General features: G+C 37.6%; 1 protein-coding gene across 1 annotated transcript in view; it reads left to right on the top strand.

The window, feature by feature from the left end:
• The window catches only part of pea15 (proliferation and apoptosis adaptor protein 15), a 38,649-nt gene extending 22,478 nt beyond the window's left edge, over positions 1–16,171 (top strand). Inside the window, exons 2-4 of the mRNA XM_015057848.1 lie at positions 13,638–13,812; positions 13,898–14,053; positions 15,861–16,171. Of these exons, the coding sequence (XP_014913334.1) occupies positions 13,641–13,812; positions 13,898–14,053; positions 15,861–15,925 (393 nt within the window). The 5' untranslated portion in view covers positions 13,638–13,640 and the 3' untranslated portion in view covers positions 15,926–16,171. The remainder of the gene's footprint in view (positions 1–13,637; positions 13,813–13,897; positions 14,054–15,860) is intronic.
• The last annotated feature ends 9,298 nt before the right edge of the window (positions 16,172–25,469 follow it).

Raw genomic sequence — 25,469 nt, 5'->3', positions numbered from 1 at the left:
GCTGCTTGGAAGGATTGATTGTTGGCCCTGCCTACACAAACTCCTCGGCAATGCCGTTTTTCTTTAGCTCCGGGGAAAATAGGAGGGCGTTAAAATACAAAAACGTGCATGTAAACACATAAATTTACACATGCAGCTGCGAGTCAGTACATAAACGAGATTGCCGAGCATTAAAGGTTGTCAGGTTTAGATCCTCAGTATATTGGTGTGTGCTTTCTTGTCATTGTTTGTGCAGACGCAGCAGTAAATCAGCTTAGCGGCTGATAGATTAGGAAACAAAACAAAAATCTGATTCCATGGTGGCAGCTGCAGGATTGAAGAATCGGTATATGGAATAAATACCAATAACCGTTCAGTGATATATTTGGGTTGTCCAAAGGGAAAAAGAAAATCGTCTTAAGTTTAAATGACAAAGAAAATATTCAGGCCATCAAGTTTGCAGCAAATCGAAATATAAATGTGGCAGGAAACGTGAAAATCTTCAAGCTATGTTGCTGGATACCTCAGAATTTTATTACCGAAATCGTGTTAAATGAGCCTTATTGTCTCTTGAAGGAGACGATTTTCGAGCACTGCCTGAACTTTGTCCTTAAGCCCTCTTCAGTAATCTTTAATCAGCATCACAATCAGCTACTGATCAAGTTTCATTGTGGCTGAATTTGGGGTTGTGTGAGGCTGTAATTGACCAACACGGTCAATCAGAAAACATGCTGTTTGAAAAATGTTAAATTGTTCACTTCATTGTGTATCCCATCAACGTTAGTCTGGTATTTATAGCCTTCATTAGTCTACATATTAGCACCGAATAAAATCAGTGGGGTTGTCGATTAGGAATAGACATTTCAACTTTGTTTTATGGCAGTTTTTGATTACACATAAAATGTTGCTCATAAAGTTGGAATGATTTTGTTTTCATAGATACACATTTATCTTGTTGAAGCCAAGACTATGTGAAATCTTTTGAAGATATCGATCGATATAATATCAAGACCAAAAAAATAATATTTTTTATGTGAATTAAATTTATGGACAGCTGTGTATTTGTGCTGTTAAGAAATGAAAAAATATATATTTCAGTAAATGGCACTCTCCATACTCACTGTTGCCAGGATTATTAAGGCTAGCTAAATATTTGGCTAATGCTAATTTATAAATACCAATACGAAAGAAAATTTTGAAATAAAAGGAGGAAAAATGGTTTGATAATTATTATAAAAGTTGACTTAATATTTTGGCTATGACTTAATAACTCTTGGCCATGACCTGCTATCTTGTAGCCACAACTAAATATCTTGTTCCCATGAGTTAAGTCATGGCCACAAGTTCTTTTTTGTCTGTCTCCTATGTCACCAGAGGGGCTCTGTAGTTTCCCTTTGTGTACAAAGAAGACAAATTTGGTTTTGAAGATGTTTCCGGTTGCAAAAAAACATGAGCAGTGATAGTTTAGTCACAAAAAGGAAGTCCACCCATCCCATTAAATACGGTGACAATGTTTTAAAGCTACAGCTGGCATCAGTTAAGCATCCAAATGCACATTTAATCCAAGCCTTCACTGATTAGACATCAGCTCCCAAAAGAGCAGGATGGCAGAAACGTTTCATATTCTGAGCTCTAAAAATATATTACAGTTTCTAGATGGCGTTTCTGTTGGAGTCTGTTCATCAAAATCAAAACAAGAAAGAAATGTTTTAGTGCATATCTATATAGCTGGATAAATAGATTTAGCAGGAAGTGAACAAACTGTTGCTATCCTGCTTCAAATAAAACCAGTTAGATTATGTCGTTTGCTAATACATGCCAATGTAATTTTAGTTGAGAATCTCGTATTTGTACATCAAATATCTATCAAAAAAAACTGCATACAGCTCACATAATTGCTGTTATTTATACATAATGTCATATAATTGTGAAAGGCCTTTTTGTGATGGAGCTATTGCGTTGCTTGGTCTTGACCCAGAAATCCTATTAATTCGGAGCTACATGTAAGAGTTTCATGGTTTTGGCTCGTTTGTCTCCAGCTGTTTGCAAGGTTTTAATCCTCGTTTCGTTTCTTGTCTTTCAAGCCGGCTTCGCTTCTTTCACTCAAGCATTCTATTTATGCCTCAAACTGCAAACTTCAAAGTTTTCCCTCAATAAAGGAGCAAAACAGACATTTGCATCGTGACTTTTCTTTTACCGATTGGTAAAATGAAGCTTCGAGATGACGGCATTGGGCCCATTAAAGGAGACGAGTGAAACATTTTCAAGTTGGTGGATAATATTAAAAAAAGTAAAATAAAAAATACAACCCAAAAAAAGTCTGCATCAAATGCTCTATTTATATACACGGCAAATCTTCTTTTCTCTTCAGTGGAAAATGGGCCAGTGGCCTATATTCTCCGGTGCTTCGCTGCTTCTCGTCAGATTAGCGCTTCCTCCTTCCCTCTGTTTTTCTCCTTGCCTTTCTCCTGCACTCTCGCTCTGGGCTTTTGAACTGATAAGTGCTGGCAGCCTTTGCTGCCTCATTGGACACGAGGCCCTCTTTAAGGACTTTTTCTTTCTCCTTTATTTTTTTTTTCGTCCACCCCCTCCCCACTCCTCACCCTCTCGTGATGTAATCCAGCACTCAATATCTACTTTGGCTCTTCCTCTCATCCCTGTCTTTTCACCGTCCGGGCCGCTAGCGTAAACGGCGACGGTTTTGCGACGAGTTAATCCTCTGCTGAAGCACAGGGAATGTGCAGAAACAATCAGGACATTTGAGGAAGACGCACACAGAGAGGTGAACAAAAACCAAGCCAGCACAAGTATTTGGATGAGAGGGAAAACAGAAGCGTTGGTGTTTTATCAGGTGTTTCGATCTGTAACGTGGCTGTGTCACCAAGAGAAAGAGAGGCATAAAAATACTAATGGTCAGAAATCAATTCTAATGTCTGATCCTTGTAACATGATCCCACGGTGACGCTTCAGTGCTGTCCGCGCAGGACACTTTGTGGGAGAAAATTGTCATGTTCATGATGAAAATGGCAGCTGTTGAGAATACGGCCTGGCCGTAATCTCTAGGCTTTGTATTTGACCTTCCAGTGACAGTGGAATGTTTTAATTTGCGGTGCGCGTAAACTGCCGTACCAGATGGCAGCGTTCTGCTGAGTCCCCGGAACATGACATCTTGAATAAACGACCAGCAGAAATGTCATCCCGCATGAAAATCCGCATTAGTCAAGTTTTACAGAAAATAGATTTCTGCTTTTATCCAAAAACAAGTGCTTAAATATTGTCTGAATAAAAAAAAAATAGTTTCTCCAGTGAATTAGAGGTAGGACAGAATTAAGGGTGTGGTAAAACATTAGAAGCAGTTTAAGGGGAAGTATTGATGTTTTTGAGCTTTAATGTTATTCCCTCATCAGTTTTGCCTTGATTCTTTCATGGATGTTGGAGAAATCCTTTAATTCCCCGATTACCGATTGGGGGATAAGATCAGCTTCATGTGTAAGTATTGACCAATCATCAATTTCCTAAAATTAAGGAAATTGGCACTGATAAATCGGCTGGCCAGTAAATCAAATCAGTGCAGTCCTAGTTTTTAAAAAGCTAGAGGGATTAATTTAGAACAGGGGCGTCAAACTCAGTTTCATTTTGGGTCATATCAAAAATCTGAACGTTCTTAAAGGGCCGGTTGTGTCAGAATGTAATGATAAAACCCATTAAACTGTTAAAATATTAACAAATAAATATTAATAAATCTTCCAGGATTTTGCAATTGTTTTTGTGGGGTTTTTTTTGTAATGTCTAATTGATCAAGTAGTGCTAATTTTGAAATATTTGTGAGGAATATTATGATATTTGCTCTAATGTGTGACCTTAAATGTGACTTTTTATTCCTCGCTGAATGGACTTTAATTTGACATCAAGTATGGCTGAGGCAGCAATCAGTTAAATCCAATGTTTGTGACTGATTTTGAGAAAAAAATTCAATAAAATAAGAAAAATTTGGGTATCTGTTGATTTTGTGTGAATGTTGCAGATTTGTGAAAACCTGGAGGGAATTATTGATATAATCTGGAGTCTAGAGGGCCACATAAAAAACTTCAGCGGACCAGATTTGGCTCCTGGGCCTTGTGTTGACACATGGGAATTAAGAAGTCATATATCTCTTAAGTCATTTTTGAGTTATTTAGTATTCTCATAACAACTGAAGTTAACATAGTTACTTTATTGTGCTTTAAAGTTGTGTCCTTTAAGATAGTCTCTGCTGATGACCATGTAATTTATCTGATGTGTTTTGCTGTCACTTTTGGTTTACTTAGCTCTAGTTTTAGGTTGAGACAGGTTTCAAAAGAACTGCAGGACCTCTAAAAACTGAAACAGGAACCAAAACAAACCCAGAAGGAGAGTCAAAACGAAGCTTTCTCTCTTCTGTTAAAGCAAGAAAGGATGTACAGCTGCTCGCTGACGCCGTGCTGTCCTTCTGTAGCTCAGAGGGGCGCCACTTTTGGACACACAACAATGCGCAGCAAAGGCTAGTCAGGCCCCACAGTGCATTTCCTCTACTTTAGCTCTCGCTGCCTGCAGGAGGTATGGGCTTGTTTGATATTTTACAGGAGACACACAGAGAGGCAGGCGGACTCGGTCCAGAGCCAGAAACAGATCGATGTCTGAACGCCAGCTTGGTCGGTTGGGTTTTTCAGTGGTTCACACGTAGCTAGTGGAAGCCATACAGTGTGGGGCTTTTTATTAAGTGATGAGACATTACTTGTAACCCTGTGAGGCGTGAAAGCAGGAGGTGAGCCCATGGCGTACACATGGTTGTTAAATGAACAACACGGTGGCAGAGGGGTCAGGAATTTTCCCGTTACTTTAATGACAGTGGTTCTGAAATCTCTGCATCCTTTTGTGTCCTGTCAGAGCATTTAGTGTAAATTGCCAGGAAGAAATATGATACCAGTTATCTTTATCTCTTTGTTTCTCATGAGAGAGATATTGCTGACAGCAGGATAAGTTCAGATAGGTTTCAATAAGGACACTTTATCTCCTTGAACCAATGAACAGCAAGTCCTCACTTTATAGTGCTTGTTTTCATTTAAGGGATTATTATCTTAATGGTAAGTTTTTTGGGGGAGGAACTTCACTTTGGCATTGAGTTACCTTGTTCAATGTTTGGCATATGAGCAAAAACAACTGTTCCATGTTATTATGGTACAAGTGTACAACTGTAATGTCAAAAGATTCTGAATAATTTAAGACTTCTATTAATCCCAAAAAGAAATTAAATATTGCTGCAATTAATGGCATCCAAGTTTCTTCAAAGAGTTGCAGAAAATGATGTCTTTAGGCGGGAAGGATCTCCTGTAGCAGTCAGTGTTACAACATATCTTAAAAAGCCTCTGAATGAAGATACTGTTGCTGTTGACAGTCACATGACTTCAGAGGAGACTATATCTGCATCATAATCTAATGACTTTGAAATGGTGTCAGCTAGATATCTTTAAAATCACGAGTGAGATCTTGCATTAATGTCAGGTATTGAGACAAAATTTAGAACCAGGATTTTTAAACCAAACAAGTACAATTTCAATTTCCAAACTCAGCGCAATTTGATTTCAGTGTCTGTTTTTATTATAAACAAAATGACAAGAAACAACTCCTTACCCATTACGTGAGTCCAGAAACATTGATTGGTCAGCCAGGAAAATTATGGCCAACTGCCCAAGACTTAGTGGGTCTGGCGGAGCAGCTCTGACAAGCTGCTGCACATGAAAATAACATCTGATGGTGTCCTAGTGTCAGAAAAGGCTGTTATCAGTAGATGTTGGTGTGTGGCTGGATGGCAGTGTGGGATCTTTGTGGAAAAGCCTGTACAGTAGTCATGTGCCGATAGGAAGTGTCACATGTGAATGCATGTCGTCACATGAGCAGATGAAGTTCTGCTACATTAGGCTGCAGTGAACAGCATAATAAGTAGGCGGAATCAATTTGTACATCAATTTTAACTAAGCACAAATGACTGCAAGTAAGTCAGTTCAGTAATGCTCCTTTTGCTTGTAATTCTTCCTTGCAGTGGGTTTTATAATCAGAAAGAAAGAAAAGCAAGGCATGTGGCCTCATTTAAAAACAGTTATTTTCAGCAATATGTTCTATTTGGCTGGGTAAGACTAAGAGATGGATATGGAGAGAGATTTTTACAGTAGATATTTGGTTCCTTCTGCCCCTGTGAGCTCCTGGTCCTCCTACTACGTTGTCTGAGAAACTTGCTTCGCTTTTTTGTCATCAAAATGACAAATTTGGCAGAAAGAGACGTATTTCGACAGGGGGTAAGATGACTCAAACATTGGTTTTTAAGTGGCAAGGCCTGAATTAATAAATATGATTACGTCAAGTTATTATGTAAGGGCTGGAATAAAAAGCTGGGCCGTTTCAGAAGAGCCACCACCATACTTAGAGGACTCGTTCGACGCAGTTCATGGGTGTTGTGAAGATGGAGAGTGGGTGGGACTCCCACTCGCTGCCTCTCAACTCATCAAAATAAAAACAGAGAAGTGAACAGAAAGGGAAGAGAGACAATGTGAGGTTCTCGAAGGCCAGGATCGATTTAATGAGCATGATGGAAACTAACTGCTCTGTGTTGAGGAAAACGTGAAGGGAGAATACAGAACAAGGTAGGAGAGAGAAAGGAGACGGTGTCCTTTATTACAAGTCTTTACTTTGGGTTTATACCAGGTATGTTAGAATATCTTTCCCTCCATTTTAATGAGTCTGTTTGGTGCAAAATAAAGCATTGAACTTTGGTCATTAATGATGAGTATTTAAAATAGGAAAGTTTAAAAAAGAAAAATGTCATCAAAATTAACCATTTTTAGGGTAATAGTTTACAGATAATCAAAGTCCAAATTGAGTTTCTGTGGAAACTAGAATATGGCATTAGACTAATAAAAAGAGGGCTTTATTATTGAAATACTGATCTACTGAAATGTATACTGTTAAGTCTATTGCTGGTTCAGTTGTCACAGATTTTTCTGTGAAACGACACAATAAATTGAAGCTTGGGAAGCTGAAATACCTAGGTGCAATCTGACTTGACATGCTACTGGTTGGCATTTGCAAAGCAGTCAATACAGGAATGCCTTTTTGTTTCTTGGCATTTATTGGCTGTACCTCCAAGAGCGAAAATAAGGAAGTCTATAGATGTTAGGTTCTACTGTCGTGCTAAAACGGTTTCCACTGTGTGAAGTAATGCATATTATGGTATATTTGGTGTTTGAACTGTTAAACTAGGAAGGTAGAATCATTTTTAGAAGGGATCTCAAGAATTTGCAGATTTTTGCTATTCCACTCCATACTTGGTCAGTACAAGGAAAGGTCAGGGAAGGAAATGGAACTACTGCATAAACGGTCTTCACAACCTTCAAAATAAAAGGTTTGACAATTCCAACGTCTAACTAGTTGAAAAATTTCTAGTTGATAACCAAAACTTCAACACAGATGTTGAACGTCATTCAACAGAAAGTTTACTAAATACTACACCACTATGAACGTTTTATTTTTTTAAATACAATAATTAAATAACCTTATGATTTTGATAATATTCTAATTTATTGAAATGTGTCTTTCTTAATATGCATAGTGTTGTAACACGTAACAGCCTATAATAAGTTATTGTCCAACTAGTGCATTGCAATACTGATTTTGTAACTACAACAAATTTTAAGATATGCAGGAATACTACAAAGTAAAGTTGGGGCTTGAGATTTTTGGTGAATATATTTTTTTTAAGTCCACATTTTCCTGGAAAGTAAATTCCAGCAGCTGAATAACTAAGAAGCCCGAGGAAGATGAGCGAGAGGGCCGACAGCTGAAGTAGACAAAAACACAGTATGTGAACGAAGAAGCAAGAGAATGGAGATCAATAGATCCGGAGAGCTGGCGAAGGGAACCCAGACGCTCTGTTCGGTTGTTTTGTTTGGAGAACAGTAAAGACGAGGCTGTGTCTCTTTCCCTGATCGCCATCAGAGATTTTTCAAGCTGCTTTCCCAGTGGTTTGGTTGCTATGGTAAAAATCTAAAGGCTCGTCTCCATGCTGAAAGTCCAGCGCAGTTGGCCAGAGTGTTTGAAGAAGAGTGTGTGTGCGGGTGTGCGTGTGCATGTATGCGTGTGTGCATGTGTTTCTTTTTTTGTCTTTCTATCTCTGTGAGATCATATGATCGCTACGTCTTGACAGTCCATTGATGGCCACTTTTAAAATACCTTTGTCCTCGCATCTGTGTTCTTGTTTTGACAGTTTTCTGGTTTGAATTCCAAATTATTATTTTTCTTTTTTAAGCCAAGTGCATGCATGAATCTGAAAAAAGGGTTACACTTCCTGAACTCAGAAGGACACGCTTCTTTTAAAACGTTAGTCGTGTTAGTGCAGGAGCTTTTACTCTTCAAGTAATGAAGAAGGTGCAAGGTGAAGTAAATAATGGGAATATAGTGAATGGGGGGTATCCTTTGCCCTGTCGCTAGGTAACTGTCTCGAGGCCCAAAGGCAAAGCCAGCCCTGGTCTCCATGGCAACATCATTGGTGTGGAGAGTAAATGGAGTTTTCATGGTTGTTGTCTGAACTGTATAGTGTCTCGTATACATTACTACAGACAGACAAGCGATCAGATCGACTTTGGAACCGACTGGATGGAAGCAAGTGAGTGAGGTCACTTTATGTTTTCACACTCTGTCTCGTGTTTAATTAAAAACACAGATATTTATTTATCTTCTGATTTTCTATTCCCAAAGCCCATTAGAGGTGACCACAAAGAAAAAGAGAGAGATCATAAGGTGGCAAACAGCATGAGATGCTTGTGTGTGAAGATCTTATGTCGGAAAGCAGCAGACCATTAAAGGTGGTTTAGTCATTTCAGCGATGGAGTGGAAGAGAGCTGCTTTACTCTTCAGTCATCGAAGCTCTTAGATTCAGAGAAGGGGGTCAATAAGTGCACTTTTATTAAAAGAAAAGATAAAACATGTTTTGAAACATGAGCCATTTTTACCTTGCACTTTGTTAGTGACTGAAAAGTAGAAGTGAAGAATACAGTGGCATCAACATTATCCCTTGCATGGTTAATCTAAAAAGCAGTTTTTAATGTTTCAGCTAAATGGAATGAATTAATAAAGTGCTTTTCAAGACTTGTTGAACAGGGCCTAGAAGGGCAGTAGCCCAGGGCTCCCAGGTTTGGAGCAGGGCTATAGATTTTGAATGTTTTTATAATGAATGCATGTTTTACATTGTAGCTGACTATAAAACTAATAGATGTGCGTTTTTTAAATATTATTATTTTTATTAATGCATACGATACTCAAACATTAAAAAATTCTGAACTTATAGAACATCTTTTTGGATTAACATTGTGCCGTCTTCCATGGGATGTTTTAAACCTGTGAATGTGTTGGCCTTCCCATTAATGTTTCGTAATTGGCATTAATAAAATTCTTATTATAAATGTTTAATTTTTTGGGTAGGGCACCAAAACTGGCTTTAGCCCAGGGCCCCTCATCCGTCTAAATCTGGCCCTGATTGTCAGTATCAGCCTGATTTCTGTACGGATATAAATTTACTAGAGAATACACACAACAAGGCTGTATCATTAAAGCTAATTGCTGTGTTTGCTAATATAAGATACTAAAGGCATTTACAAAAATTAACTCCAAATCATTTGAATTACAATAGCTGAATTTGAATGATTTCTTTGGGGAGGGGGGCACTAAGCTACCTCCATACCTGCTGAGCAGCTCATAAGGAACTTCTAGAAAATGAGTCAGCTGTCACAGCTATTTCACTTTGTAATTGTAATTTCACTGACAGTCCTCCGCTCTATCACACACACAAGGCAGGCAGGCAGCATAGACAGCGCAGCAAGCAGGCAGACAAAAGCATGTTTGTGTTCAGGAGAATTTCAAGCACAGTGGGTCTCTATGTATGGAAGCAGTGTCAGGCTCGTCCCAGAGAGGCCGGGGAGGATGGTGGGGGTGTAGCTGGAGGGGATTTCACAGACTCTTTTCCTTCCAGCAAGACTACAACAATCATTTAAAATGTGCATTGATCCTCTTACTTCATTTTTATTTATTTATTTTTTAATGTTGTGCTCATGTATGCAATGAAATTTCAAGAGAATATGATCGTTATCAGTGGGAGCGAGGATGTTTTTCTCTGCTTGGAGTTTATTCCATTATATATCAGTCTGTCCACATTTTCATCTTTAACAACAAGTTTGAATGTTTTGAAATGTTTTATTATATTACTTAGTATAATATTTCATCACACAAGAGATTGCTATTTGTTAAAGTAAGGATGGCAACCTTTTTATTACAAGCTGTTGTCAGGCAACAGCATCCCAGAGACTTTCAATCTCAGTTTGTCGATTACGGAATGTTTGTTGTGGCAAAATTGAGTTCACAGAGAAACACACATCATGCAATATAATATACCGATGGCGGAGATGCTCACTTTTTTTTTCCCATTATTTATACATCTGGCAATTTTATAGGAATGACTCATAAGTTTTTATTGTATCGTTTATCGGTATTGTGAAAATTTATGATTGTGATCACAGTTTATAAATATTGTTACGCTAAATTGCAATTAATGCCTGAATACTCCAAAACCTGACAATATTGTCGGAGTTGTTACGTATACAATATTTTTCCATTGTTGGGTCCATCAATAAATATTATTACATTTTAACATACCAATCAAAGGCATGTACTGTACTGTGTGTAATATATGAGGTACAAATCATACTTTTTTATGTAACTGCTTATGTTTTTTAGGATTAGTATTTATGTTTGCTATGTTTGTGGAACTGCTGAGAAGTTGTCAATACCTTTCTACCATCACTTTTATCATCATCACAATAACTACCACACCGTATCATGATAAAATTTTAACTTCATTAAAGAGTATGGACATAACATGACAGACTTTGATTGCTGTGGGAATCAATTTCCAACATAGAAATTAATCTGAATTCAATTTGTTTTCAGTGGTTCCACAACATGCAAAACCAGTGGAATAATCATCTGTGCCTCACTGTTAAAAAAATCTCTTCGAAAACCTGATTGCCATAGCAGACCTTGATTCATATGCCACACTTCCAGGGGGTCTGACTTTAACGGAAGAAATAAGACCCAAACGGTGTGTGTGAAGTGAAAGAATATCCATCTCTGCAGTTTTCTCATAACTGCAAAGCTCAGCATGAAACTTTAAATATAGCTGGATTGCTTCACCTCACACCATCCACTCCTGCAGGGCATACTGGTTTAAGGCATGGCTGATTCAAGTGGTTTACACTGGTGCGTAGGGATCAGAAGAAGAGGCAGATTGCAAAATTAAAGAGGGCAACCAATCGAAAACTACTTTTAGTTGGTCCCCTCTAAGGACACTGATCACTGTGGAGCATCTGCCTCAATTTCACCACATCATATCATCTCAGGATGAGTTTTTATTTTTTCTGGGGACGCCACTGCTTGAAGCATTACAAAACTTGTTTGGCATGTCTCCAGCAGCTGGCAAAAAGAGAAAGTTATGAAATGTCTGTTGAAGTAAAATCTGTGATAAACATTGGAAAAAAGAAGAGCAAGTCTTTTATTATTAAATGACATAAACCTGTTTAATTCAAGGCAGAGAAAGAGCTAGAGCAGCATGATGTGTCTGCACAGTGAAGTAGGTAGGTAGATGAAAACCCAATGTGTAGCCACTTCATGCGTTGATGCGCTTTTTTCCCCCCTCCACATTCTCGTTAAAAGTACACAAAAGCAGTGGCAGTCCATTGTGGTGCAAAGCAGGGAGCGCTCTTGGCGACCTGAGACGAGAGTAGAGGCCTGAGGACACAACACACACTCTCACACACACATTCTGTCATCGAAGGCAACAATTGCCGAGCGTGTGTGTACACACAAAGGAACGCAAGCCCCCGGTTGTACTAAGGTGAATGATACCAGCCTGTCCCAAGCAGATGAATGTAGTATTCAAAGCAAGGACAAACACACACGCTCACAGTAAAATGCATTGTCATCACAGAGCTCTCACCCCGAGGCAGGGACTGCGGATCAACCAAACTAACCAGTTGTTTTAGGCACTATGTCTGATTCTGCTGGTTAGCTTAGCAGCTAATTAGCAGCTATTTTGTTAAGATAAAAAATAGTGCCACAGGTGGCCCTCTTGTGGTGGCAGTAGGGAGCTTCGTTTTTATGTAGGTCACACTGCTCGTCATGCGTCTTCTGGGTTTTCTGTATATTTCCTCTATTTGTGACAAGGCTGAGTGGATCAGCAGCAGACTGAGCTGAATGCCTTTGCCTATGATGCACCACTGCCACTGCTCGCCAGCTGCATGGATGCCAGAGAACGAGGAGGAAGGGGGGGATTGGTTGGAGTCGAGTTGGGGCTGCCGTTTGTGACGAATGACATGGAAAATTTGCTTAAACAAGGAGGCATATGGGAAATTAAGAGAACGGGATTTGTTCTGATCTAAGATCATGGTTATGCTAGACTAAAAGCAGCTGTTCTGCTCTGACCTTAAGCACTTCCACAAAACTAATCTGCCGCCTCATTAGGTCCACCAGGGGCCGGAGGACTGAGTTGCTGAAGCAGCCGTGGGCCGTGCTGTTTTTGTCTTTTCTTTTGTGCAGACAGTGTGCCGGTTGGTGTGTGACAACAGAGTCAAAGACTTGAGCAAGAGATTCTCATGAGTAGAAACATCAAGGTTTCATGACCTAAAAGCAACAATTATTCCAAAGACGGATAAAACATTAATGTAATTTATTGCATTTGTTAAACTATAGCAGGAAGTTGAATTAAATACCTCTGTCATTTTCTATTCTTTGTGTAGCTATAAAGGGATTACATTTTCTTGTTACTTAGGAAGACTATCTTGGCATTGGTGTTCCCAAACACTTGTTGATGGTCCATTAATCAAGGGTATCTAATAAGCATATCAGGTACATTCCTTTTTAAATTATGTGGAATTATCAAGGACCCTTTTTCAACAAATACTCTGTATTCACATAACACTGTTTACATCTTTATATTATCTTACAGATAATCTTTAAAGTTCAGGTATTCACTTTACCCATAGGAGGGAGATAGAGTACAGCAAAGGTTTCACTAAAGTTTGGGATATTGAGGTCAGAGGGCATTGAAGAGTTTCTCAACCTTGTTATTGCTGTCAAAATTATATTGATGTGTTTTTTTTTAGAGTTTTGGAATTAACTTCTAGTAAAAGGCATCAATAATGTGTTGTTTTTCTGGCAATAAAACTAGAGGGAATTGTAGGATCTTGCCAGTTTAATTGAACAAGCCTAGAACACTGAAGCCTTCCTTTGTTGTTGAGTACAATCGATCTGCCCCTTGGGTTTTTCTTAATTAAAGTTCCAACCTGTGTTTTGCTCTGGTTGGTCCCTTGGATCAATCTTTGTCTTTCAGCTGCCTTTTAAGAAAAACATTAAGCAGGCCCACATAAAAGAAGGCATTTGTGTTTTGGCTTTTCAGGGCTCACCCTGGTAGTATGCTATTGTCATTAGCGAAGACTGTTTTCCACTGTGGAATCTGGGAAGTCGGTGGGCTGTGGTGTACGTTTCAATCTGCCTAACAATCTTTCTTCTTCTCTCTTCTTTTATCTGTTGACTTTGAGCAGACCATGGCAGAGTACACCTCTTTGCTCAGCGACCTGTCTGAAAACATAACCAACGAGGACTTGGAGCAGCTCAAGTCAGCCTGCAAGGAGGACATCCCTGAAGACCAGAGCAACAACATCACCTCCTCCAAGGAGTGGTTCAGCTACCTGGAGAAGAACGACAAGCTCGCCCAAGGTGAAAAAGCTCAAATTCCAGAATTTTTACAGTGCCCGCCTTGTTTATGTGATTTACCTTCAATCCATCTTGGTTAAACGAACAGATAACCTGTCTTACATCGAGCACATCTTTGAGATCTCTCGACGGCCAGACCTGCTGACCAGGGTGATAGAGTACCGCACCACTGTGCTCAAGATCTCCGAGGACGATGAGATCGACACCAAGCTCACACGCATCCCCTCCGCCAAGAAATACAAAGGTAAGCACATTCTGGAAGCGTGTATTCAACAATGTGAGAAAAAAAGTTAGACATTTCTGGGACTGGTTTCTTGAGACTTGTCCTGTTTTTGATTTTGATTTTTTCTCGCCTTCTTTCCTCCTCTGTCCTTCTTCACGGGATCCGCAAATTGATTCCAGCAAAGCACCTTGAAGGGCATCTCTGTTCCTGAAATACACACAGAGGAGGGACAGGCAGGGAGGCGGCTTATGAACGAGAATCTCTGGCATAAGTCTGTTTCAAACACATAACACCTAAGGGTGGTGTGGCAATAAAAAACATCCTGGCTTGTTAATTACATTTAAAGTCGATGTGTAAAGTAAATCAGTCCCCTCAGTGTCAGGCATAATGAAATACAGAGGCAGGCTTTAAGTGGCCAATGCTAGGTGTTGCAGCTGTGTCCCAAATATCAAATTTGCTTTTATTTGAAATGATGGGCTTTCTACAAAAGATTTCATTTATTTAAGCACCTCTTACCCATGCCTCCTCTGCTTGTATCTCCATCCAGGCAGACAAAGAGCAAAGTTAAGGATTATCAAACTGAGAAATGAAAGGAGCAGCCGTCTTCCAAACAAGATCACTGTCTGCCCTCTAGTGGTTAAACAAAGCAATCGCAAGAATGAATTTGTGGTTTTTGTTCCAGTTTTCTCTGACAGGTTTTTGTTTTTTTGTCTAATAAGTTTCCAAGGTAAACTAACTTAAAGCTATGCAGATGATTATTATGTGAAAACCCAGTTCTAAGTTAAGCCTCTAAAGCAGATGGGGATATAAAAAAACAACAACTGAAAAGCAAGGAACGTAGTCTGGTGACAGAAGGAAATTTGTGTAGTGTGGGGTCTTTTCTCAACATTTATTATGAAATTGCAAACTTCTCACTTTTCTTGTTTCTAGTTTTGCACACAAAAATTGAGCAAACTCTCTGTCATTCGTTTACCTGGAATAGGCTGCTTATCATACCAACAGAAATTCTAACTTTCATAGCTCTTTTGAAAAGCCATGAAAACTTTTCACCTTATGAAATGTATGCTGGAAAATTTTAGAGCTCTATGTAACTGTGACTGTTTAAAATCATTGCATACCTTAAAAACAAAAGTTTGGTCCGTCAGTCAAAACCTTTTTCACTAAAAGTAGAGCACTTAATGCTGCATTATGGAGTAACGCTACAATATGTTATAATGTGATAAAATCAGGCTTTGAATTTTAATAAGACATCATTAAAAACTCATTATGTAATAATCGTTGCAAAATTTCTTGAAATCCTTGAATGCATCTTGAATCGTTTTTCCTTTAACAACATGTAGGTTAATACTGAAGATGAAAAGGCAACTAACTGACCAGAAATTCATCATTTATTGTCCAAAGTTTTGATTTAAATGCACATAGGATCTTCAACATGATAGAAGTATAATGATTAGAATGAACACAAACTGTTTGTGATTTTTTTTTATGGTATAATGCACCACAAAATGACATTATTTCTAAAACGAAAAAAAAAAATACACAAGTTCTGCATTTTGTAATCAATGGCACAAAGTGTAATAATGTTATTATGGATTTTATTACATTTTGCATCAATTATTACATAATGCGGTTTCAATGATTACATTTTGAAGCGCATTTTATATTACATTATTACATAATGCAGCGTTAAAGAGCTATTACATGAAGTAGTATTCTGGAAGGAAGAGAAAGATTCAAGGAAAGTGTTGACTTGTTGATTGTTTATGTTGACAACTTTCTTTCTCTGTCTCCTGCTCTCTCCAACTCACTCACATCTGGAAAAACAAAGACATCATACGCCAGCCCTCTGAAGATGAAATCATCAAGTTGGCGCCTCCTCCTAAAAAGGCATGAGGTCAATGTCCGGAGTCCCAATCTTGGCACCTTGATTTCTCCATTTCCGGCACTCAAATCGTCCAACCAGCCATTTTCCATCAGCCCTGTTAACCACTCCCACCTCAGCCTCCCCGACACCATCTCCAGACACACACACACACACACACACACACACACACACACACACACTCTCCCCTACCATCCCCTGCCGCATCCCTGCCTCCTTAGGTACCACACTCAATGACACAGGACCACACAAAACGCTGTCTACAACGTCGACCAATCAGATCGTAGCGACGCAGCCCCTTCCCCAGCTGAGGGGGGATGGGAAGTTGCGGGGGTGGGGGGGAGAGAAAAAAAAAGACACTTCAAGATAAAATTTGGAGATGGACCAACATAGTATGTGTGTGAGGAGAACACTGAAGTCTGTCCTGGATGCTGAGTGGGTCAGTTCTGAATGAGTGTTTCGTGACGTTGCGTGTTCATGTCGTTTAAAGGTCATTAAGCATGAAACAAAAACTAGGCTAACCCATGATGAAGCAGAAATTACAGACTCTGCGTCTGAGTAAAATAAAAGATTACAAGGCTATATTTTATTCTGAAATTCTGGAAAAGCCTACAGAACTTAAGATATGAAATTATATTTGTGGGAATAAGTGCAGTGATACTTCACTGCAACTCATATTTTGTCTTTGCTAAAGCTAATTTATCTAAATTTAACTTTGTTGTACAACATAGCCAAACTTTTAAGACCATATTAATATTTGAGCACTAAAACAACTAAGTGTTTTAGATGATAGAAAACGGTTTCAGAAGATAACCACTAAGTAAGGTTCAATGGTTAAAAAACATATCTTACACATTGTTGTTTTTTTCTGTGAAGGTGCTTGTGTTAGCTTGTAGCTAGCTGAATAAATATTCAAGCGTGTTTGTGTTAAGAGGAATAGTCTAGATGCCAAACACATCTGTCAATTAGCCAAGAGTTAGCATTAGTGCTAAACTTGAACAAAGATTGAGTCGTTTTTGCCTCCCTGTTTTCAATACAGTAAGCTGAGCTAAGCTATCTCCTTCAAGCTAGCTACAGGGGAGCTTTCCTAATACCAGAGCGTGGCTCGTGGGAAAATATGTCTCCACAAATCTAGTTATTCCTTACTATGTCATTATCAAGTTACTTGAAGCTAAATGCTAATATCAAATGTTATCAATGGAAGAGTCTCTGTTCCCCCAAGGCTCTGAGCATTCCCTTCACTCTAACATGATTAATGAGGTCATGTTTCAAGAGCAAGAAACATGTCAAATATTTTAGTGAAACATATTTAAAATTGCCGATATTTGCCTTTAGCTTATAGTCACTTCAAAGAGTTATTTACATGAGATATTTAGCAACAGCATTTATTTCTTCGCAATGGAAGATCCCTTTTTGTAGGGAACTTTCCATTATTGGGACCAGTCAGAGTGAATGTTCTTTTTAGGGACAGGTTAGAGATGTAAATAAATAATATATTACAAGAACATATAGTAGAAGTAATATAATGATCCACAGTTTATGCTCTTTTGGGCAAACTCTAGCTCTAGCAAGAACCACATATAGGTTCAGTTAGTGTAGCTAGTTTCAAAAAAAGTTCAGCTAATCCCAAACTATCTAACATCTCTTTGTAAGCAAAGGGAAGTTGGACTACATTATCCATACGTACATTTTGGGAGAGTTGGACATCGTAGTTGGTTTTCTCGTTATGTAGCCTGTTTTAAGCATCTCCATTGTCATTGTATTTGTCGCTCAGAAAATAATTGACCAGTGTATTTTGAAAGACTACTCAAGGCTTCTGAGAGGAAAAATAATAAAGAAAATCAGTTTAAAGTGATCATTCAAATTCCTTACTCAAACTTCAACGGTCCCTATAACGCACACAGCGGCTCATTATCGGACTGCGCCATTTCCGCCATGCACCGACACGAAAAGAAAAGCTAGCAGACTGTTGAATCTAAACTTTAATGACCACTCTTCTGAACACTGTGTATCTTTTCTCCCCACGACGAAGCCTTAGCAGAGTTTTTGCGTTTACTCCCCCTGAATTTTTATTCTTTGTTTTTTTTCTCCACAACTGTGATCGTTCAGGCGTGTGAAAAGCAGCGACGGGTGTCGGCGGCACACGCGTTAGGTCAATCAAAGCAGCTCTCCATTTTAAAGAGAGCTGTGTGATTTTTCTTTTTAAAGATTTGCTAAGGACTTCAGTGTTGGTGAGTACAGAATGTGTGTGGTCTATTTTCTTTGTTGTCCTCAAAGCTGTGGGATTTAAAACTGAGGCATCGAGATCTTTCAGTTGTAATGACTAGTTATTTACCTGAGCACTGACTCTATTCTCGCTTGTATTCCTTTGCCACTATGCTCCAATTCTACCCTAGTGCCAACGATCGAGACGTTTCGTTTGGATCACGATTTGTGTGATCTGTTTTGTTTTTACTTTATATAGCTTGACTTGTATTGTATTGCTGGACAGATTTGTATCCTATGCATCAATGTCTGTAAGAAAAAAAACTTCACAAACTGCAATTTTACAGAATGGAATTCTTTGTTTGTCCTTCGCCCGGGTCTTTGACAGGACCGAGGCTTGTTTTATATTAAATTTGCATGATCTCTTTGCAAAAGATGTGACTTTTGGTCGTAGAAACTTGACAGTACACACCTTTAGAAAGAGGAAGGGGGAAAATAGCTGGAAACTGGGGTAAAAACAAACCTTTGTATGTTTTGGCACTGGATACTACTTTTGCTGCCTTCCTGCATCCATTTAATTTTCTTTAAGTTTTCCAATACTTCACATTTTAATAACTGACTCAATTGTTAGTAATATATTTTTGCTATTTAAATCTATTATTAAGTATCAAATTTGGCTTGAAGGCATTAAATCGAGAAAATATTATTGTTTCACTGTTGAGAAAGACATTGCATAATTTAGGTAATTTTAACTTTTTTTTTTTTTGGTAACTTAATCATCACCAGTTCGTATCTCGTATTCACAAATAACCACGTCATACCTTTGTGTAACAAATGCATGTCAGTGTATTTGTCTTGGTATTGTGGAAAATTCAGACTAATAATTACCAAAAGGCTCAAATCTCCCCTGCTATTTCATTTAACTGTATTTTCCTCTCTAACGATTTGATATTACATCACACAGCCAAGCATTGGTAAATAATTGGCTCTGCTTTATTTCAGTGGTTGTCGAAAAAGCCTGGTGTTGGGAACGATTACAATCTTGGTTGTTAAGATACAACTGGTGGCAATTTTTTTTTTAGAACTGAAAAATCCTACTGGTACGAAAACGACAAATTTGTAAAGTGGTGAATAGGGAACAATAACAACAAAGTCTTGAATCGTCTTGAAATTTGAGGCAGAGGCTACTTTTTACATGTAATTTAACAAGTAGTAGTCAAATATCCCAAATGTGGACTACATGTGTTAAAAACAGCATGTTGAACATATGAAGTGTCAAATTATTGATTTTTTTCTCCCCAGTTTCCAGGCTTGCCCTTGCTGGACCAAACACTAGGTGAATTGGTGTTGGCTCTTCTTTGGATTGGGCCTGTTGAACACAAAGTGAATCCATCTGGCAGTGTGGCGATGAACTGTGCATAACGCTTATTCCCAGTGTTACAATGCACGCTGGCTTGGCTAAATGTCAAACTGCCATTTAACAGTTCTGTTGAACAAGTTTGGCTATTTGTACAAACCACACCAAAAGACAGATTTTTCTTTGCATGTGTTTCCAATATTTGACACAATATCACTAAGAGGTTAGGAGCCAGCAATTTTACCTTCTTTTATTTGAAGTAGGTTTTGAATACCAGTTTGTGAATTTCAATGTGATTTTTCTTTTTTTCCCCGTCTCTCAAATAGAATTTCAATTAGCCGTGAACTAAACTGTTTGTTTTTGTTCTTTTTTTGTATAGATTTTGCAAATCTCTTGCTGCCTCATGGTATCCTGATGAACGCTTTGGTTTGAACATTTTTTGAAACCGCGTTTCCATCAAAATGTGGCTATGCTGAGCTTTTTTTTGTTGTTTTTTCCTGAAGATTACTTACACCAAGTTTTGCTCCTTAAAGTCCACTCCCATAAATAGCACAGTCCCTCCAACTTTTAACACAACGCAACTCATATTTTTGACGTAGCTTAGCTTATTTTCTGTGTAGCCATTGGCGCATAATATCAACATATCAGCCACAGATGATGTCAAATTTGGATTTCCATGTACAAAGTACATATCAGCTCGGTAAATGCTGCAAAAGTATAAGCCTATTGTGTTTAAGGTGAATACATAATTAGAACCAAGGTGTGAGGCAAACATGCTTTGGACGTATTTAGCATGTGATGCTAACAGTTGACTAAAATCCATTCCAATACTTTCCCTTAAAAAAATGAGACTGTTTTTTTTTTTTTCTTTACATTTTAATTGGTTGTAAATATGTATTTTGGATGTATGTCGCAGTGTTTGTTTTTAAATTGATTAATTTATTTAATGCCTATATATTGTTTTTACATGTCTTGATTTTGTTTTACTAACTGGAAACATGTCAAGGGGTTGGTTAAAAACCATGTAGACCTTGTATTAATTTCTGTTACTTTCTTCATTTCTGATTTGCTGTTTCAGCTTTGGGTGATGGTTTTTCAAAGGTAAAAAAAAAAAAAAGAAATAAGTGGTATTCATTTATTTGTATTTTCCAATGTGTAACTTTATGTTCAACTGTGTTGTATTTTGATGAGATGTGTCGTGGTCACTGCTTGTACAACAATTTTCTTTTATTCAGAGTTTCCAAATCATGACAAAAATATGAAGGTTTTGGCAAAAGTTACTACTTTGGTCATTGCTAGCATGTTAGCTCTGAAAACGGGGGATGAAGTCTCAAACTGTTGAAACTAAACTATCCAAATCTTTCCTATTGATATCACAGGATAAAACTATTGAGCTGGAAATGAGCATAATGGATTTTAATTGAAGTAAACTCAAAACTAAATATGCTACACATCTAGCTAACAACATATTTTATAGCTAGTTAGCTTGATAAAATCATTGAGTAGGTTAGGTGAGCTAAATCTTTTAAATCAAATATTTAAGCAACAAAAATAACAAATGCTAACAAGGTTGTCCTTTTATTACCCTTTTCTATTACTTACAAATTACTAGTTCATTTGTTAACACAATATTTCTTTATACAATATGCTGTTCAGGGTGTTTTTTATTTGCTGCTTTATGGTTTATGGTAAATTTTAGTGACTAGTCGAAGGGTGTGTGTTTGAGGAAAAGAGGAGGTAGCTTTAAGCTGAAATGAGTCGAGTAAGTAGTTAGTAAGAGATGTGGAGAAAAAATATTTAAGATTTAACCTGAGCAAAATATGAAGATTTTTAACATGGAAGGCATCAATTGTTGCAAATTCACAGTTGGCACGGTATGAAGTGAAAATGTCACAATACAACCTTTGTAAATGTATAATTTATTTCTTAACCCAACTACCACTGTAATGAGTGCTGGTTGAAGCTGCACAGCAACAAACTAGTGTTTTTTATTCTTTCTTTTCAAAGCAGTAGAATTAAATTTCGTATTACCTGCACACGTTGCAACTCAGTTGAGTTGCAGGTAGCTGGGCTGACGGACATAGACGCATGTGGTCAACATTTAGCAAATGTCACGGTGTTCCTGGAAAACAATCTTGTTTTCCGGTAAGAGTTTGTGGCTGAATCTGAGATTATCTGAGGGGCGCGCGAGCGAGTGTGTGTGTTTTTGCGATAGACATGAGAAGAAGCTACTTTGAAGTGACGTAGTTTACGTCACTTCAAAGTAGTTTTAAGTTTGTCAGACTGTGTCGGGATGGGAGGTTTCACTTAAGGCTGAAAACATTCCTGTGATGGGATTTAGAGCTTTGATGGCAATCTTAATATTTTTTTTTGAAATGTGAGTTTTTGTGTGTGGACAGAACTAGTGTGCCGACATCACTTATGCATACTTTTGTTGTACTCTTGAGAAAATACGATTATAAACGTTTTGGGTAGCGCAAGTTTTTTTTTATTTTTTATTTTTTTTAGTCTCTCTAATCTCATTCAGTCAGCTGATTTTTCTCATTTCCTGCTTGCCTGTTTCTTGAATTGCATTACCCTCAAATGGTGCAGCAAGCGGCAGTTCGTCTTGTCCTTATGTTAGTTAGAACGTAACATTCCTAAAATAAAAGTTATCATGTAGATGTGCTGCTGTTCAATATTGTACACAATTGATTTGGTTTGAGACGATAAAGTGACCCGGCTCTTTCCCAGCGCTATTAACACAGGTGTGCTTAATTTACAAGGAGCGACATTAATTATTCGTTCACGTTCCGCTTACATAACCACGTTAGACGCCATCGGCTCAATGCTGTTACCACTTGTCTGTAAGAGTGCCCTCTGCTGGGGGTAAGAAGTACTTCAGGATCATTTTACAGTGATTGTAATAGATAAGAGGGAGAAATAATCATATGGCTTTTTTGTCATGATTTATGAGACTAAACTGAAATTATGCCATTTTTGTCATTGTGCTAAAATGAATATAAATATTATATATTAAAATATATTTGCTAACCAAAGTTGTTCTGCCTGGTGGATGTTTTATTGTTAATGTAGCTGAGAGGATACTTTAGATAACTAATGAATTCAGAGACCTGATGAAATGAGACATCAAAAGTTTCTTTAGGATTGACTTGCATTGAGAAAAGTCATTATTAGTAAAGATCTATATTGTTTCACAGATGTAACGTCAATTTCCCAATCCAAGATTCATGACATGAACACCACAGCCTTTAAACCAATCAAGTAAAGTTTTTTTGTATGGCACATTTCGGTAACAATGGAGTTCAAAGTGATTTACTATCGATAGGTATTTTTCGACAACCTATGTAAAATGAACCACAGACAACTTATGTGAGTTTTTACCAAGCTTTCATGAAAGGAGAAGACGCAGCGGACCGCTCCAGTGAGCTGCCCACCGTGCGTTCTGATAACTTCCAGTTAGAGCTCGTCTTTTATTATCAAGGAAAAGAGGGAGGATGGGAAAGCAAGATGGGAGAAACAAACTGCTTCTGCACACAGGCAGTTTCTCAAGTAAGGAGTGTTCCGGTAGATAAAAAAGCAGCTGTGGAAACATAATTCAAGGTTAGGGATCACACAGTTAACTCCAATATAATAGCTCAAACACACAGTAGGAAGCTAGAACACTTTAAATTAAAAAACAAGTTAACTACTGTAAAAGTGATAATACATAGTTTCTAACAACTATATTATATTTATGGTGTAACTAATTATGAAAGAAGCAAATATTTGTCAAATGCAATCAAAATCAATAGTATATAAAATGTACTTAAACTATATTGATCTGCGTTCCAGTTGCTACTAATCAAATTGAACTCTAAAGTTGGGTGTCGGCTTTGGTTAATAGGAGCTCAGTGTGTCGGCATTTTTGCAGTTTTCTGGAAGTTTCTTCCAGATCTTTGGTGCATAGAAGCTGACTGCAAATATGGACTTGATATCATCCAATGATTGTAACATAAAATAAAAATACATTGTTATATCAGTGTTGTCTTTTTACAGCAACACAAAACTATATAAATTGGCACAGAACAACAATTTTAAATGAATTATGATCATTACAACTAAAGAAGACCGGCATGGTTGTTGTTGGTCAGAATAGAATGTGACTTTTAGGAAATGCAAGCATTTAAAAACTGCAGCTGTGTTAGCAAGCATAAACAAGCTCTAATACACTTAGAAAAATTAAAAATTTTCATCTTAGTTTCACAATGTTTTTATTGAGCTCTTTCCAGATCACATAGAAACTTATGACTAACAACTGGTTCTGTTCAAAAGAAGTCGATTCTGTATTAAAAATAATATTAATTATTTACTAAATAATATTAATATTAGCATTTTGTAAAAAATGATTCGCATTTTTTACAAAATGGGAATCATTTGGTAGCTACTACGTCTTAGTAGCTACCAAACCTACGGAAGAAGATTAGGGCCACTGAGAAAAAGAATAAGAATTCTGCCTTTAATCTCAGAATAGATTAGACTAATAAAAAAAAGTAGAACAGTAAAATTTTAAATGTTTGACCTACATTTCTCTAAAGCAAGCAGATTTTGTTGTGCAAAAATGTTTACTTTCTTTTCAAAGACATGCAAAAACCAAAAGGTATATAGGGAGTATTTAAAACCGAAACAAGACTGAAATGTGCTTGGGATTAGATTATCAAAATTTATATTTTGGTAAAAAAAATTTAACACAGAGAATAAAAAGACAAAAATGCAACTATTTGCAAGGCACCACTTCATCCTTAATAAACGTTTAATGAAATTTTAAAGACCATGACTGTGAGGTAAGAGCTGAAACTGATTATGGTCAACCCTGAAAACTATCAGAACGTCTTTTCCACAGACCATGTGCTGGATCTCTGGCCTGGGTGTGTCTGGTGCAGCTGAAGGGAAACCACTTGGTTCACCACAGTTAGTTCCAGGTAACATTTGCAGGTTAATTAACTGCAATTAATAAACAGCAACCAACAAAACATACATAAAACCAGGACAGCAGGAGAATATGACGATGTGTGTTAGAAACCAAGGAGTTTATAGTATATATGTGTATGTAGGTCAAATATTGTCTCTGTTGTTTGCTGGCCTGTAATGTTGGTTTTTTATCTACTAATTGATAAAAAAAAGAAAAAGTAAATCTGAGGAACACTGACGATTCAGTGAGGATGATCATCGTATGAAATCATGTTAAATACACTATAGTTCTTGTCAAGGTTATATTCTTATATTTTGGTAACTTTCTGTCAAGGTATCTATGGTAACTGAATGCAGTTCTACCTGCCTTGGTTAATCGTAATAAACAGAAAGGTTTAGCAGGAAAACAGACAAAAAGGATAAATATCAATTCAATTTTAGCTTCAGTCGACAAGGGAACAAGGTCAGTAGCTGGGATTGAAGTTTATTTGAGTACCTGGAAATATTTATGTTTATTGAAATGTTAATGACAAGAATTGTGCTGATGTAATGCGTTGATGAATGATTAGGATGGCTTTAATACATCATCATTTAATCATCTGTTTTGACCTTTTAAAAACTGACTGGATGCTACATCCATTAACTCAACTGGATCCAGTGCCATAGTTCACTTCTCCCAGTGTCTATGGATTCATGAATCCATGAATCCATGAAGGCCGGATGTCTGTAGTTGTTGATCCGATTCTGGGGAATGTTTTGAAGTCCGAGCTAAAACCTGATGTGTTGGAGAAATCCAAGAGGGATAATGCTGCATGAACTAAGGAAAGTTTCCTCTTTAAGTGAAACAAAAGAGAAAGTGTAGACAAGGTGAGAGGGGAAAAAACAACTGGATGTCAGATTCAGTTTGATATGTACAAAAAAAATCTTAATATTTAAATTCTTGAGTTCAAAAGAGCCAGACTGTCACAGTGACTATTGTTAATCCATCCTGAACTTTCACCAAAGATGTAAATCTAGATTAATTTAGTAATTTGAATTCAGTT

The sequence above is a fragment of the Poecilia latipinna genome, unplaced genomic scaffold, assembly GCF_001443285.1.
Source record: "Poecilia latipinna isolate Pla-1442-1.1 unplaced genomic scaffold, P_latipinna-1.0 Scaffold1496, whole genome shotgun sequence".
Classification (NCBI taxonomy): Eukaryota; Metazoa; Chordata; class Actinopteri; order Cyprinodontiformes; family Poeciliidae; genus Poecilia; species Poecilia latipinna.
This window is presented reverse-complemented; position numbering and strand designations above follow the sequence as displayed.